This window comes from Nansenia antarctica, assembly GCF_963989245.1.
Source record: "Nansenia antarctica genome assembly, chromosome: 8".
Lineage (NCBI taxonomy): Eukaryota > Metazoa > Chordata > Actinopteri > Argentiniformes > Microstomatidae > Nansenia > Nansenia antarctica.
In genome coordinates this window covers 26,672,001-26,685,161 of record NC_137678.1, presented here as the reverse complement: position 1 = coordinate 26,685,161, position 13,161 = coordinate 26,672,001, and the positions used below count along the sequence as shown (strand labels likewise).

The window sequence follows — 13,161 nt, the reverse complement described above, 5'->3', positions numbered from 1 at the left end:
TTCTATTCAGCTGACGGTGATCAAAGTTGTTCATCTGTTTCTTCTTTAACCAACTTTGGTGTGTGTCTGTGTGTCTGTGCCTGTGTCTGTATCTGTGTCTGTCTGTGTCTGTATCTGTGTGTCTGTGTGTGTGTGTGTGTGTGTGTGTGTGTGCGTGCATGTGTGTGTGTGCATCTGGATGTCAAGTCAGGAGTTGCGGTCACAGAATATTCTGGGATGGGCCCATTGAGGGACAGTGAGGCAGTACTGGCTACAGACCTGTTGACCACTCCGATGAGGCCCAGTTTGACGGGGATGACTCTGCCCATCAGGACATCCATGGCATCGGTGCCTGCGTCCATCAGGTCCAGCTTGGTCACCACCGCCAGGGTTCTCCTGCCTAGAGAGAGAGAGAGAGAGAGAGAGAGAGAGAGAGAGAGAGAGAGAGAGAGAGAGAGAGAGAGAGAGACAGACAGACAGACAGACAGACAGACAGACAGACAGACAGACAGACAGACAGACAGACAGACAGACACACACACACACACAGACACACATACCAAAGTTGGTTAAAGAAGAAACAGATGAGCAACTTTGATCACTGTCAGCTGAATAGAATGTAGATCTTACATATTATTGTTCATAGAGACTCCTTTTCTCATTCCATAGGCTTCTCCCTTCCTCTCAAACCCACCCCCTCCAAGTCTGTGTCTACCCACACTGTATCTCGTCACAATCCGCGTACCCTCTCCCCGACAGCTCTTTCTTCCTCTTATCTTCTCTCTCCTCCTCCTCCTCCTCAACTACACCTCCTTTGCATCAGCTGCTAAGGTTTCTTACTACCATTCCATTCCAAATTCAACCCTCTGCCACTGACCCAAGGACACTGTTCTCCACATTTTCCTCACTCCACCTCCTCCCCCTCCTCCTCCCTCCGCGGATGACTTTGTCTGCGGACGACTTTGTCACCTACTTGGAAAAGAAGGTTGATGACATTAGCAGGTCTTTCTCTCTACCTCACACCGACACGTCCCTCCCAAACCCACTGCTCTACATTCTACATGTTCATCAGCTCTTCCCCCCCCCCCCCTTCTTCCCTGATGATATTTTAAAACCGTTCACGTCCAAACGGGCAACAACCTGCCCTCTCGATCCTATCCCCTTCTCCATTTGCAAAGAGATGGTGATCGTTACCACTATAATCAATTCCTCTCTACAGATCCACAGGATCTGTCCCAGCTGCCTTTAAGACAAGCCAGACTCGAGCCTCTTCTCAAGAAACCAACTCTTGACCCGTCTGCTGTCCACGACGACAGACCGGTACGCCTTCTCTCCTTCTTATCTGAAACCCTTGAACGCGGCTGTATCTAACCAACTGTCTCACCATCTCTTTCAGAACAACCTCCCTGACCCTCACCAATCTGGCTTTAAGGCTGGGCTGTCTACTGAGACTGCTCTCCTGGCTGTCACGAAGGCCCTCCCTTCTGCTCGAGCTTCCTCCCTTTAGTATTTTTGTCATTTAGCAGAAGCCTTATCCAAAGCGTCTTACAACAAAAACATTCGTCTAAGTAAGTGAATCTATCCATCAGTCATTATAAGAAAAAGTAGTCTATGCTAGGGCCAGGGGCCATTGGTAGTCATATTGCCTATATCGCTATAATTATGACATTATGACTTTTATTTTATTCATTTCTTTTTTTCCAGTAGAGAAACTGCACAGGGCGTAGAGGAGATGAAGAGGATGAAGTCGCTTTGGATAAAGTCGTTTGGATAAATGCCAAAAATGTGAAATGTATATGATGATAGATCATAATGGATACCGTCGGGGTCGACCTCCCGCGCCACTTTGAGGGCCTCTGAGGTGGCCATGTCAGTGTTGGCGGCCGTCACGGCCAGGATGATGGAGTTGGGGTTACTGATGTGCTTCAGGATCAACTCTCTGATCTGGACCTCGATGTCTACGGGCTGATCGCCCACCGGGACCTGAGGTACAGACACACACCGACACCAATACTGAAGCCCTGGATTGGATGTGTGACAGGTATTGCACTATTGTGCGGCTGTCCTGTGTACTTTCTATGTGTTTACATTCATAAAACGTGTTGATACGAATCATTCAATCAACAGGATGACGAAACAGACTCATTTTCTATGATGTATCTTATCAAACTCCATGTTAAGGTCTATCGTAGAGAACAATAGGTGAACGATTGCTCTGGGACAACAATAATAGGTGATTAAGAAATTCTGCCCTACAATTGGTTCAGTGGAAGAGGATCTTCCAGATCCGGGACAAGGCTAATGGGCCAGGCTAACAAGGGACCAGGCTAAAAAGTGGATTTGTTGGCTAAAAATAGAAGGTTCCTTTTAGAACTGCTCAGCTGAGCTAGCGCTTGGTGTCTGTTTATCTGCGTTACCTTGGTGATGCCTGGGAGATCGACCAGCGTGAGGTTTACCACGTGGGGAGAGAAGATCTTCAAGTGGATAGGCTCATCGCTTATCCCCTGGAGGGGGATCGAGACACAACGTCAAACTCTTATCAGTTCACAAGGATGCTTCCTCTGGCCCAGTCACCACCTGACAGTCACCCTCTCTTATCCTACTTTGCACGGTATTTTGCACTATTATTTATTTTAATACTTAATTTTTTTTCAGAAACATTTCAGGCATAACATACCACACAAACAGAAAAACGTCATACATAAACAAACAAAGAGCACAAACTTGTGGGGCAGATATCATGAGGTCATGTTCAAGTATTTTGCACTATTGATTCCAACGTAGGACGACTGGTTCTGCTGTCGTACAACTACCATCACTTATCACTTTATTTTACTTTACTTTACTCTATTATTGTGATTTTGTATCTGGCTGCAAATGCCAATGTTGAAGAACCTAAGCCAAATAATTTGACTCCTGTGTACTTGTACATTGGGAGGTAGTAGAAGCAACTCTGATTCTGAATTATTCTCCTCAAATAAAAGGCCGACTTGGTGAAATGTCCAGTTAGACACGTAATCTCTGTTTGACTGGCTTACCTTGTTGTTGCCCGATGTTCTCTCGGTTTCATTCTCGATTTCTTGCCTGATTTCATCAAAGTCTGTGTAGATCTGAAAAACATCAGCTTTACCAATAAACACTCTATACCAAAATCAGCATCAATTAACACAATCCGGAGTGTCATTATGTACGAATGCTTGGAGAGAATCATACCTTGTTTTTGGTGTGTAGAAATTTGCCCCACTGGTCTCCCTCTGTGCCTGTCGAATACAAAACACACTCAGTTATTATTATTATTACTACTATACTCAGTTATTATTTTTCACTCAACCTACATTGAGATAAGGTCAAGAAATAGGCTTAAATGGGTGATCTATGGGTAGTACCGGTCTAGTACAGCCTATATCATCTAAGCCTAGGCGTATACACTAGTCGAGGCGAGGGAAATTTGTGCTAGCAGAGAAATGTCATCATCTGTCACTTCAAAAGAAAACCTTCCAAGCACATCTAAAGCGGCTCAAGACAGGAAGATGAAGAAATAAGAGGAGAGGACAGCAGTCAGAGGAACTAAGCTAAGACAGAGACAGGACTGAAAAAAAAAACAAGACACCTTGACAAAGCCAAGTGTTTTTCCACACAGTGCAGTCTGCAGTGGAGGAAGAGACAGAGAAATATGTTGAAATATGTATGTATGAGACAGGTGTTATATGCAGAGAGTTACAGCCATCACGCTCGTCCCAAGGGTCCGAGTCAGCGTCAACCTTATTTACAATTCAGGTCAGGTCAGGACACTTACGCCGTTTTAATACCTTTAATGAAAATGGTAATACATTAAGTTTGGTGTATAATTGGATGGCTACACTCTAATGTAACTCGCCGTCTGAAGTTAAACATAAACTGTTTTAACCCCCCCCCCCCTCGAAGGTAAATTGTAACCTGTAGTAACCTCCACGTACTACAGGGTGGATCAACACCATAAGCACGCACAGCTGCCCCACATTCCCCTATCGGGTGGATGGCCTGGGAGGAAAACCACAGGCTCGTTAGCCCAACGTGCCACACCTACAGGAGGCACACATAAAGCCACACCTCACAGGAGGCACACATAAAGAGCAGTGGCGTGTATCCAGGACACAAGACGACGTGTATGGACTGGGTGAGAGCTGGACTCCGGCAGAACAATTCTCACATAAAAGTGTGAAAAGTAAATGTGTTTTATCTACTGCTAGACCACTCCCGGGCACAGCCCGTGACATAGGCAGAGAGAGAGAGAGCCCAGCAGCAGTACAGGGGAGCCTGTAGCCCCTCCAAAGCCGTACCCACAGAGCTACCTCCCAGCCGACCCTCCTACCCCCCGGCCTACCGTGCGCCGAGGCCTTTACCTGGAGTGTATCCAGGCCAGGGGGAACATTATTGAGAAGCCTAAAGTGCCTCAATTGAACTCTAACCCTCTTGTTGTTTCATTCGTTCATTCATTTGTTGTTACTTCATTTTCCATTTGTTTGATTAAATACGCCAGTGCGGCTGAACGTCGGTATCTAACTGGGTGTGCTTGTTGTTACACCCGGGCCTAAGTAGTGGTTACTACAGTATAGGCTGACCAAAATGTACATCGCACAGCCAGTGGGCGTCACACAGTTTAACCACGGTGGAGTGTCGCGAAACTCAGCTCTTTTTTAAAGTCTAGTAGTCTGTAATGGATTTTTTCATCTTATAAATGTTTTAACATTATATCTATTGTATGTAGTCCTGTGATGTTCATTTTCACACAGAATGTGACAGTATGTTCCATGGGGTGGGTTCCCGTGGGATTGTTGTGAGTCCTGTTTGTGAACACAGAGCTGTTTGGGCCTTGTGTTCATAAACAGTTCGCTGTCGGTCCCATGAGAACTTACTCCCTGTTCTCAGACTCGTTATCAATGTTATGACTATGTTAACAATATATCAATTGTACTATGTGAGAGTTTTGTGTCAGTCATTGAAAGCTTCCCATTGAGAAGTTGACTCTCCGCTCTAGAGCTGTAAAAGATCATTTTCTTCAATAAATACTATACCTAGATTTAAAGCAATTTCCTATCTTGAGTCTCATTAATTAATCCACGACAAGTCCCATGAACATGTGATGCGTTTGCTCTCTTTCATCGGTGGGTTTGGCTGTCAGTCACCTGACGGGATGCCTTCTCCGTAACGGAGGCTTCGGCGCCGTGTGTCAGTAGCCTACCGTTCTCGTCCGCCTTCTTGCCGTCCTCCGGGTCGACGTGGACCAGCTGGAGGATGAGGGGGCGGCGGGTGACGATGCCGGTTCCCCGGGGCAGCAGGTCCCTTCCCACCAGGCTCTCCAGCACAGAGCTCTTACCACTGCTCTGAGGTCAGGGGAGAACAGGGGAGGGGGTTAACACACGACCATACAGGTCTTACCACTGCTCTGAGGACAGGGGAGAACAGGGGAGGGGGTTAACACACGATCATACAGGTCTTACCACTGCTCTGAGGTCAGGAGAGAACAGGGGAGGAGGTTAACACACGATCATACAGGTCTTACCACTGCTCTGAGGACAGGGGAGAACAGGGGAGGAGGTTAACACACGATCATACAGGTCTTACCACTGCTCTGAGGACAGGGGAGGACAGGGGAGAACAGGGGAGAACAGGGGAGAACAGGGGAGGGGGTTAACACACGATCATACAGGTCTTACCACTGCTCTGAGGTCAGGAGAGAACAGGGGAGGAGGTTAACACACGATCATACAGGTCTTACCACTGCTCTGAGGACAGGGGAGGACAGGGGAGAACAGGGGAGAACAGGGGAGGGGGTTAACACACGATCATACAGGTCTTATCACTGCTCTGAGGTCAGGGGAGGGGGTTAACACACGATCATACAGGTCTTACCACTGCTCTGAGGACAGGGGAGGGGGTTAACAGATAGTCATACAGGACTGGTCTGGGGACAGGGGAGTGGGAAGCCCTGATCAGGGAACAGGCATCACAGTATGTCATATAGGTTAACAGTTAGGTCCTGTCATTTGAATATCTCTTAAGTACATCCTTCCTTTTCTCCTTTCCTAAGAATAACACATCTGACTTGACCGGATGGATCTATACATGGTGAGTAGAGGAAACCTTGTTTCGTTGTAGATGCATGCACGTGTTCCAGTGTTGCATGCAGCGGTTAGGTAACCGTATCATGCGATAACCCATGAGGATCTAAAAATAGGGCTAATTGAAAGAGACAGGGAGCTCCTGAAAATGGATTTGATTGCAATTGCCAAAAAAGCAGGCTTTGCGTCAAATGAGCCTTGCTGTCTAGCAATAGCCACATCACCGGCGTGGACACGTTAAGCATAATAAACAGGACATATTTCGGTAGGCGGTTATCACCAAGTATTTTTAACTGGGCTGCCCTTCACTTCTTCAAACGGTTTATTTTTTAGCATTGCCGATTATAATACACTATTTCCGTAAAAAGCAACCTTACTAAATATGAAATAAATGCATGCCACAGTAGCCTAAACGATGCATGCATGCATAAAGGTGAGGCAATAAGATTGACAGTCCCGTTACCTGGGTTCCAACGACCGCTATTTGCGGCAGCTGTATTATGTCCGCTCCCACCGTATTGAAAACATCTTGAAGTTTATTGATAACGGGGATCAGAGCCTCCATGTTCAAGCTCAGCTCAGGGCACACCCTTTCTAGCTAAATCGAATGAATCGAACAGCTGTTCGGCTGGTGCGTGCGTGCGCGCTGGCTTTCATACAAAGTCATTCAATGTCCCACAGCAATCTGTGCGCTCTGGAAGTGTGAAACTGGATCGTGCAACGCTGGGATTTGTAGTCCCAACGCTACCGATCGCTCATTAGATTGTTGCCGCGATGACTACATATCCCATGATCCACCGCAGCCGTGGCGTAATTTTTAGACCCTGTGGTCAGTGTAGTTCACTTATGTGATCTGATATGTGTACGCGACAATTAGAGGTAACACACAACAAATCAGACACATTATTCAAATTATGAAACATTTCACAACACTAGGTCTTAATGATGATATAGGAATAAACAGTATATTTGTCTCTGTCAGCTTTTCCAGTAAATATTTATTCATTTCCCAAGCATATCAAATCACTCCTCAGCATTTGACACACACACACACACACACACACACACACACACACACACACACACACACACAGTAGACAATGAAAATCAGGCAGCCGCAGCATAGGCAACAAGAAAAGAGCAAATATGCTGACTGCAAATATTGCACATAAAGTAAATTGCAGAACAGGCAAGTCTGCAGGAAGAAACAGAGACGAGGTAATAGTTGATACTGTAGCTGTTAAATACAATTATTGGGGTTAACTTAACCTTCAGAAGATTAAACGCAAGTGCTCTCTAGTCTCTACCCAACAGGGCAAGGTTTACAATACTGTATGACTTTACTTTGCACTGAAATATAGAATAAACTTAAACCTTTGTTGCAGAAAAAAAACATCTCTGTTCAATAGACATTTGAGTTTTTTGCTCTAGTGCTCTGTTGAAGGGGAGAAGGCTAAATAATCTTAAGTGTGTGAACATATTCGGAAAAATCCCAATGCTCAGTAAATCAACGATGTGATATGAACGACTTTCTGCCATGACGATATTAGGAACATTATTTGGAATAGTGAGGCTTACATTGGTGTGGAATTGTAATTTAAACACAAGTCAAGCATAATGAATAAATGCTGTACTTAGGGGAAAAAAAAGAAAGGAGGATGATGATTTACATATCGTTTGATAAGGTCTTGAGTTTTTTTCTTTTTCCATCTCAGTTGCTTCCATGTTCAATGCTTATTGCTTTTTCCTCCCGAATCTTAAACCAAAATTACTCACACTGAAGGGCTGTTGTTTTAACATGTAGGCTAGCTAGTAGCTATCTTTCTAGAAATACTGTACTCAACCTGAGAATGACGTAACTGAGCATTGCATGGTGTTTTCTGACAAGTGTAAACACAGTAAACTGAAAATCAAAATGGAGGTGTTATATGCAATGACTTCCATAAAGAACCTAAATATAGTTTGATTGTACCAACAAAAACATAACACGTAAGAGTTATTGCTTGGAAGCATCAAAGGTATTGTTACAGATAATTGTTTTTCTATGGAGGTCATCACATTACATTATGAAACTCCTTTTTCATTTGTCAAAACCACCCAAATATATTGCCCGCTCAAAAGTTATAAATTAACATGAATTCCAAAACAACAAAAGCTTAACCCCCCCACCCAGAAACAACCCTTAGCTGCCACCCTGAAAACACGTTTAGATCTAAAAGGATTGGAGAGGTTTAAGCAAGAATGGTCATAGCTTCAGCTTGCCCTCTGACATGATAGGTTCAAAGGTTACCATCTGACTTAAACCTAACCAACCCTTCCAGTTCTACACAAGTGTCTAGGGCATAGAGAGGAGGCTAGGCGGTCGTTTCTGAACAGGTTCACCGGGGAGGGAGGTATGTGTGGTAGTTTGTGAGCCTCAGGAACAGTCTGTGTACGTGGTCACCATGTTCCCTCTGCGCTGAGTCACCGTCCTGCAGTGCTGTTTCACCGAGCCGTGGAACCTCCCCCCGTCGTTGCTGTTCCCGTTGAACGAGAACATATTCTCCAAGTCCTCAAATATGTTGTCAAAGAGTCCCGCTCCTGCACCCGCGCCCGCGCCCGCCCCACCGAAGTCTGCCCCCTGCTGGAAGTGTCTTTTGTGCGCGTTCTGATGGGCCTCCTGGTGGGCCTGGAAGTGGCTCTCGAAGGCCCTCCTGTGATGGGCGTTGTGGTGGTGGGAGTGTGCGTCCTGCCGCGCGTCGCCGTGATGGTGACCGGCGAAGAAGTCATAGTCTTTGAACATGTCGTCAAAGTTGAAGGGCTGGCCGCTCCCGCCCCGGCCTGCGGAGGGGGCGGGGCCAAACTGGTCGTACTCCCGCCTCCGTTTGTCGTCCGATAACGTTTCGTACGCTGGAGAGGGTGGAAGGAGACACAAGACGTCAACCAAAACAGGTTTGTCTTCGACGGATCCAGAAACAAACACATTATCTAACATTTTACAACATACAAATTGACAACATTTGAAGAAGAAGCCCCCAAAAAACATAACATTCTTTGCTTAAGACAATTGACAGAAATGCTGCAATATTACAATAGTACTACAATAGCCTAATTCAATACATCGAAGGGATAGGGACCGTCACATTGAGTCTGGGGAACGGTGACTCACTACAGTAACCTGCTCTGGTGTAAGAGACAATTAGGAAGAGTTTCTAATGCGTGACAACACACCCAGCCTACTCACCCTCGGCGATGCTCCTGAACTTTGACTCCGCGTCAGGGCTCTTATTCCTGTCGGGGTGGTACTTCATGGCCAGCGTATGGAAGGCCTTCTTAATCTGGCGCTCCGTGGCATCTCTGGGCACACCTAGAGTGTCGTAGAAGTCCTCCTGGGCCAGTATTAACTCTGTTATCATGAGAATACACACTGCCAACATTACCACTGACTGTGCTGTTGCCATGGTTGGTGGTTTTGACGCCTTTTTTTTCGCCCCCTGTGAAGGAAGAGATAGAGGCTTGACAGTTAGTGACAGTTGGTGACAGTTAGTGTGACACTCACAAACTGCAAATGTATGCACATTTTTCTAAGTCACGACATGACAATAGCAGGGTTATGAATGATCAAATAGTGGCAGGACAACTTGAAAGCAAAGCACAATGTATTGTCATGTATCATTACAAGATGATTCATCATTAAAAGATGACAGTGTGTGACTAAATAACTGTAGGCACACACACACACTGACATATCGAGAGGGATCAGCCTTAAACTGATCGACACGCATTTTAACACAGAAAATCCAACAAGTGTAGGCGACTGTATGTCTACATTTGGATACCTAGACCAGATACTTTAAACAAATAATCTGTAAAAACACTGCTGAAAACAAACATCGCTATGCTTCCTTTCAAAACGAATTACTGTCAGATCTTTCGATCTAAACTGTGATTATGTAATAAATGTAGGAACTTACCTTGAGTAGCACTGACAACACCCGCTGGGTACTTCTATCAGCCCGCTGACTGACGACCAGAGCTCACAGCTGGCCTGACCAAGCTTGACAAGCCACGGGTGCGTTCGTAAACTTGCTCTGAAAGCGCCGGAGCGCACACTGGTAGAGAGACCGAGTAATTTGATTGGACGAGAGGCGTTCCGCGAGTGCCGATCAGATTTCCAGAGCGAACTTACGAACGCACCCCGTGGCATTCCAGAGCGAAACACCACGAATCGTAACGCTATTGGTTCGTTTCTTATGCTGGTGACTCCGAACACCGGGATTGGTTCATACCCAGAAGCACGTGGAACACTGTCGCAAACCACGTCGTGACGTCATCCGTTCCGTAACCCGGAAGATGAGGGCTCTGCAAATAATGTCTTGTTAAGCAACAGGCTGGTCTTTGTTTACTGTAAATTCATGTCCTCTCATGTTAAGATATGCCCCGTTATTGCGCCGTCAAATTTTGCCACAACCGCGGAGGATCGGCCTCGAAAGACAACAAGAGAATTAGCTTTTACCCGTAAGTTTACCCTCATCTTTTTTTCAGGATGCTAAACTTACCTAGAGCACCTGGATAGTGCTGCAAGTAGCCTACTGGCTAACCTGTAGATCTGCTTCATAGATGTGTGAAGTGTTTCAAGCTGCCTTGATGTGTTCTGCAATGCTTATTTGATCGTTATATCATCACGTGAGCTCTTATTTGTCATTGCTGCCAATAATATTCACAAGGACATCCTAATCCTATACGTTCCCCATACTTACCCCCTCTCTCACAGGTTCCCCCTGCAGGACGAGGCTAGACTACAGGCATGGGTGATCAACATGAAACGAGCTCAGTGGACCCCGAGTCGACACCAGTACCTGTGCAGCGAGCATTTCACAGAGGACTCTTTCGATGTGCGCTGGGGTATCCGCTACCTCAAGAACACAGCGATCCCGACCATCTTCCCTTCTCTCCACACGGTCAGGCCACACCCCCCCCCTGCAACATCTGCTTCCACATGTCTACTGTATCTTCAGTCACACACACTGACAGCAGAGGTGCACAGGCCTCATAATGCATTTTACATTGATCATGATCGATCACAACAACAACAACAACAACAACACAACCATTAGGCCATATGTAACCAACAATAATTATATCATCATGACGTGATTGTTACTCTTTTTGCCCTAAGGACGAAGACAAGATCGTCACCGCCAGTAAAAAGAGCACCAAGCCCAAAACCAGGATATGCGACACCACCATCCAACTCATCAGATCCTCCTCCTCCCCGCCCAGAAAGAAACCCCTGATTCTGAAAAGGGAGGTCAAAGCCGAGTCAGCTGACGTCACGACCGGCCCCGTCTCTGGGCTCAGCGAAGAGTCTTCGGTCCCTACGCTGTTGTTCACGCAACAGCTGTTCTCCCACTTCGACGCGGGGGCCGCCTCCCTCGCCCTCGGACACGACGCCCTAGGGGAGGCGTTGCTCTCCGAGTCCCAGGCCGCCATGGTGTGTGAGTCCACCAGCCCCGGTGAGCTCCCTGGAGACGGGGGGATACTCCCAGCCTCCTCCTGCCTGAGCGAAGTACCTGGCGGCGGCGGGGGGTTGGACGGGGACGAGACCCAGCCAGACTCCACCACCGTGACCGTCCTGTGTTGCGAGTCCCTGGGGCCGTTCTCCGACAGCGAGGCGGCGGTGGAGGCGGCCATACAGGCGGCGCTGGGCCAGTTTAACGACGACGCGGACGACGACGCGGTCGGAGAGGGGGTGGGGGCGGGGCCGACGAGCGAGGGCGAAGGCGAGAGCGTTTCGGTTTACGAGCACTCCTACGCCCGGCCGGACACGGACAAGGACCAGCTGTGGAACCGGATCTTCAGCCTCCACTCTAAGATCATGGACCTGGATAGCAGAGAGGAGAGCACCATCGCCACCATCAAGTCTCTGGAGACGGAGATAGCGCTCCTGAAGAAGGACAACGTGGTTTTCAAAGAGAAGCAGAAAGTGTTAGAGGACTATATTACGTCTGTGTTGCTTTAAAAAAAAGTTTTTATCTCGTGTTTCACAACTCCCCCTGTGTGCGTGTGTGTGTGTGTGTGTGTGTGTGTGTGTGTGTGTGTGTGTGTGTGTGTGTGTGTGTGTGCGTGCGTGCGTGCGTGCGTGCGTGCGTGCGTGCGTGCGTGCGTGCGTGCGTGCGTGCGTGCGTGCGTGCGTGCGTGCGTGCGTGCGTGCGTGCGTGCGTGCGCAAATGTGTGTGTGCGCATAATGTGTGTGTGTGCATATGTATGTGTGCCTGCCTTCACTCACATGTCTCCACATGGTGGCACTGTGTCACTAAGAGTAAGGACAAGTATGGTACTATTGTACCCACATCCACCATGTTTGGACATCGGATGTCAGTATATCTGGAGGAATCTGTGGCGTTTTAAGGGAAAAAAAGTTCTGTTGATTATCTTTGTGATACGTCATGATGTTATGTTTTATGTCATGATGTAGTTAGTATATTATAGCACGTAGGCCTGCTTCCAAAATGAATGATATTGCCATTTATTGCTGTCAGCGGAAAGCCACAGTTTCTGAGGTCTACTTTCATGATTTTAATGTTTTCATTCGCCAAATGTCTTCATGTTCAATTCGACAAACCACTTAGTCTTCTCACTGAACATTATAAACATGTTTTGCTTGTTTATGTAAAATGCATACGCAAACTTTTTCATGATAAATAATGTCAATTAGCTACTTTTTCCACAGGTAGACGGATACTGTTTTAGGTGTCCTCTTGGATCTCATTAAACGTTGAATTTATTTCTGCTACTCCTCTGTGTTCTGTCTTGCTTTATCTACTTCCCTGAGCAGAACTTAAGTGGATCCCAAGTGATAACAGTAAGATGAATATTTAATCTAGGATTAGTTGTGTGTGTTTGTTGCTGCTACCACATAGATAATGACAACAACCAGTGTGATCCACACAGTGTGTAATTGATTCCTATGCAAGTCAGAGTGTTATAGCAAAGGGTCTGAATACTTATGTACATTCAATTCAATTCAAATTCAAAGATACTTTATTTATCCCCGTGGGGAAATTCGTTTTGCCGCGCCACTCCACTAAAAACCACACAT

At 46.6% G+C, this 13,161-nt stretch overlaps 3 protein-coding genes across 3 annotated transcripts in view; 1 reads left to right on the top strand and 2 right to left on the bottom strand.

The window, feature by feature from the left end:
• Positions 1-6,645, bottom strand: part of LOC308163255 (dynamin-1-like protein) — a gene marked incomplete at its 5' end in the record, with an annotated part of 13,127 nt that extends 6,482 nt beyond the window's left edge. The window contains 7 exons of the mRNA XM_080537435.1: positions 259-379; positions 1,800-1,962; positions 2,397-2,483; positions 3,018-3,089; positions 3,193-3,239; positions 5,201-5,342; positions 6,544-6,645. Coding sequence (XP_080393561.1) covers positions 259-379; positions 1,800-1,962; positions 2,397-2,483; positions 3,018-3,089; positions 3,193-3,239; positions 5,201-5,342; positions 6,544-6,645 — 734 coding nt within the window. The remainder of the gene's footprint in view (positions 1-258; positions 380-1,799; positions 1,963-2,396; positions 2,484-3,017; positions 3,090-3,192; positions 3,240-5,200; positions 5,343-6,543) is intronic.
• Positions 6,646-7,126: 481 nt separating this feature from the next.
• LOC308163256 (dnaJ homolog subfamily B member 9-like) lies at positions 7,127-10,073 on the bottom strand. The gene is made up of 3 exons (XM_080537436.1): positions 10,034-10,073; positions 9,304-9,553; positions 7,127-8,969 (listed from the first exon to the last, which is right to left on the bottom strand). Exons 2-3 carry the CDS (start codon positions 9,518-9,520, stop codon positions 8,497-8,499), a joined length of 690 nt encoding a protein of 229 aa, XP_080393562.1. The 5' UTR covers positions 9,521-9,553; positions 10,034-10,073; the 3' UTR covers positions 7,127-8,496.
• A 410-nt stretch (positions 10,074-10,483) lies between these two features.
• Positions 10,484-12,855, top strand: LOC308163722 (THAP domain-containing protein 5-like). The gene is made up of 3 exons (XM_080537912.1): positions 10,484-10,577; positions 10,834-11,020; positions 11,239-12,855. The coding sequence occupies exons 1-3, from the start codon at positions 10,495-10,497 to the stop codon at positions 12,079-12,081; spliced, it is 1,113 nt and encodes a 370-aa protein (XP_080394038.1). The 5' UTR covers positions 10,484-10,494; the 3' UTR covers positions 12,082-12,855.
• Positions 12,856-13,161: the final 306 nt, after the last annotated feature.

Coding starts and splice junctions, on each gene's coding strand:
- LOC308163256 (XM_080537436.1), bottom strand. CDS start 9,520: ATGGCAACAGCACAGTCAGTGGTAATGTTGGCAGTGTGTATTCTCATG. Junction 8,970..9,303: donor GTTCAGGAGCATCGCCGAGG/GTGAGTAGGCTG, acceptor CACCCTCTCCAG/CGTACGAAACGTTATCGGAC.
- LOC308163722 (XM_080537912.1), top strand. CDS start 10,495: ATGCCCCGTTATTGCGCCGTCAAATTTTGCCACAACCGCGGAGGATCG. Junction 10,578..10,833: donor AAGAGAATTAGCTTTTACCC/GTAAGTTTACCC, acceptor CCTCTCTCACAG/GTTCCCCCTGCAGGACGAGG. Junction 11,021..11,238: donor TCTTCCCTTCTCTCCACACG/GTCAGGCCACAC, acceptor TTTTGCCCTAAG/GACGAAGACAAGATCGTCAC.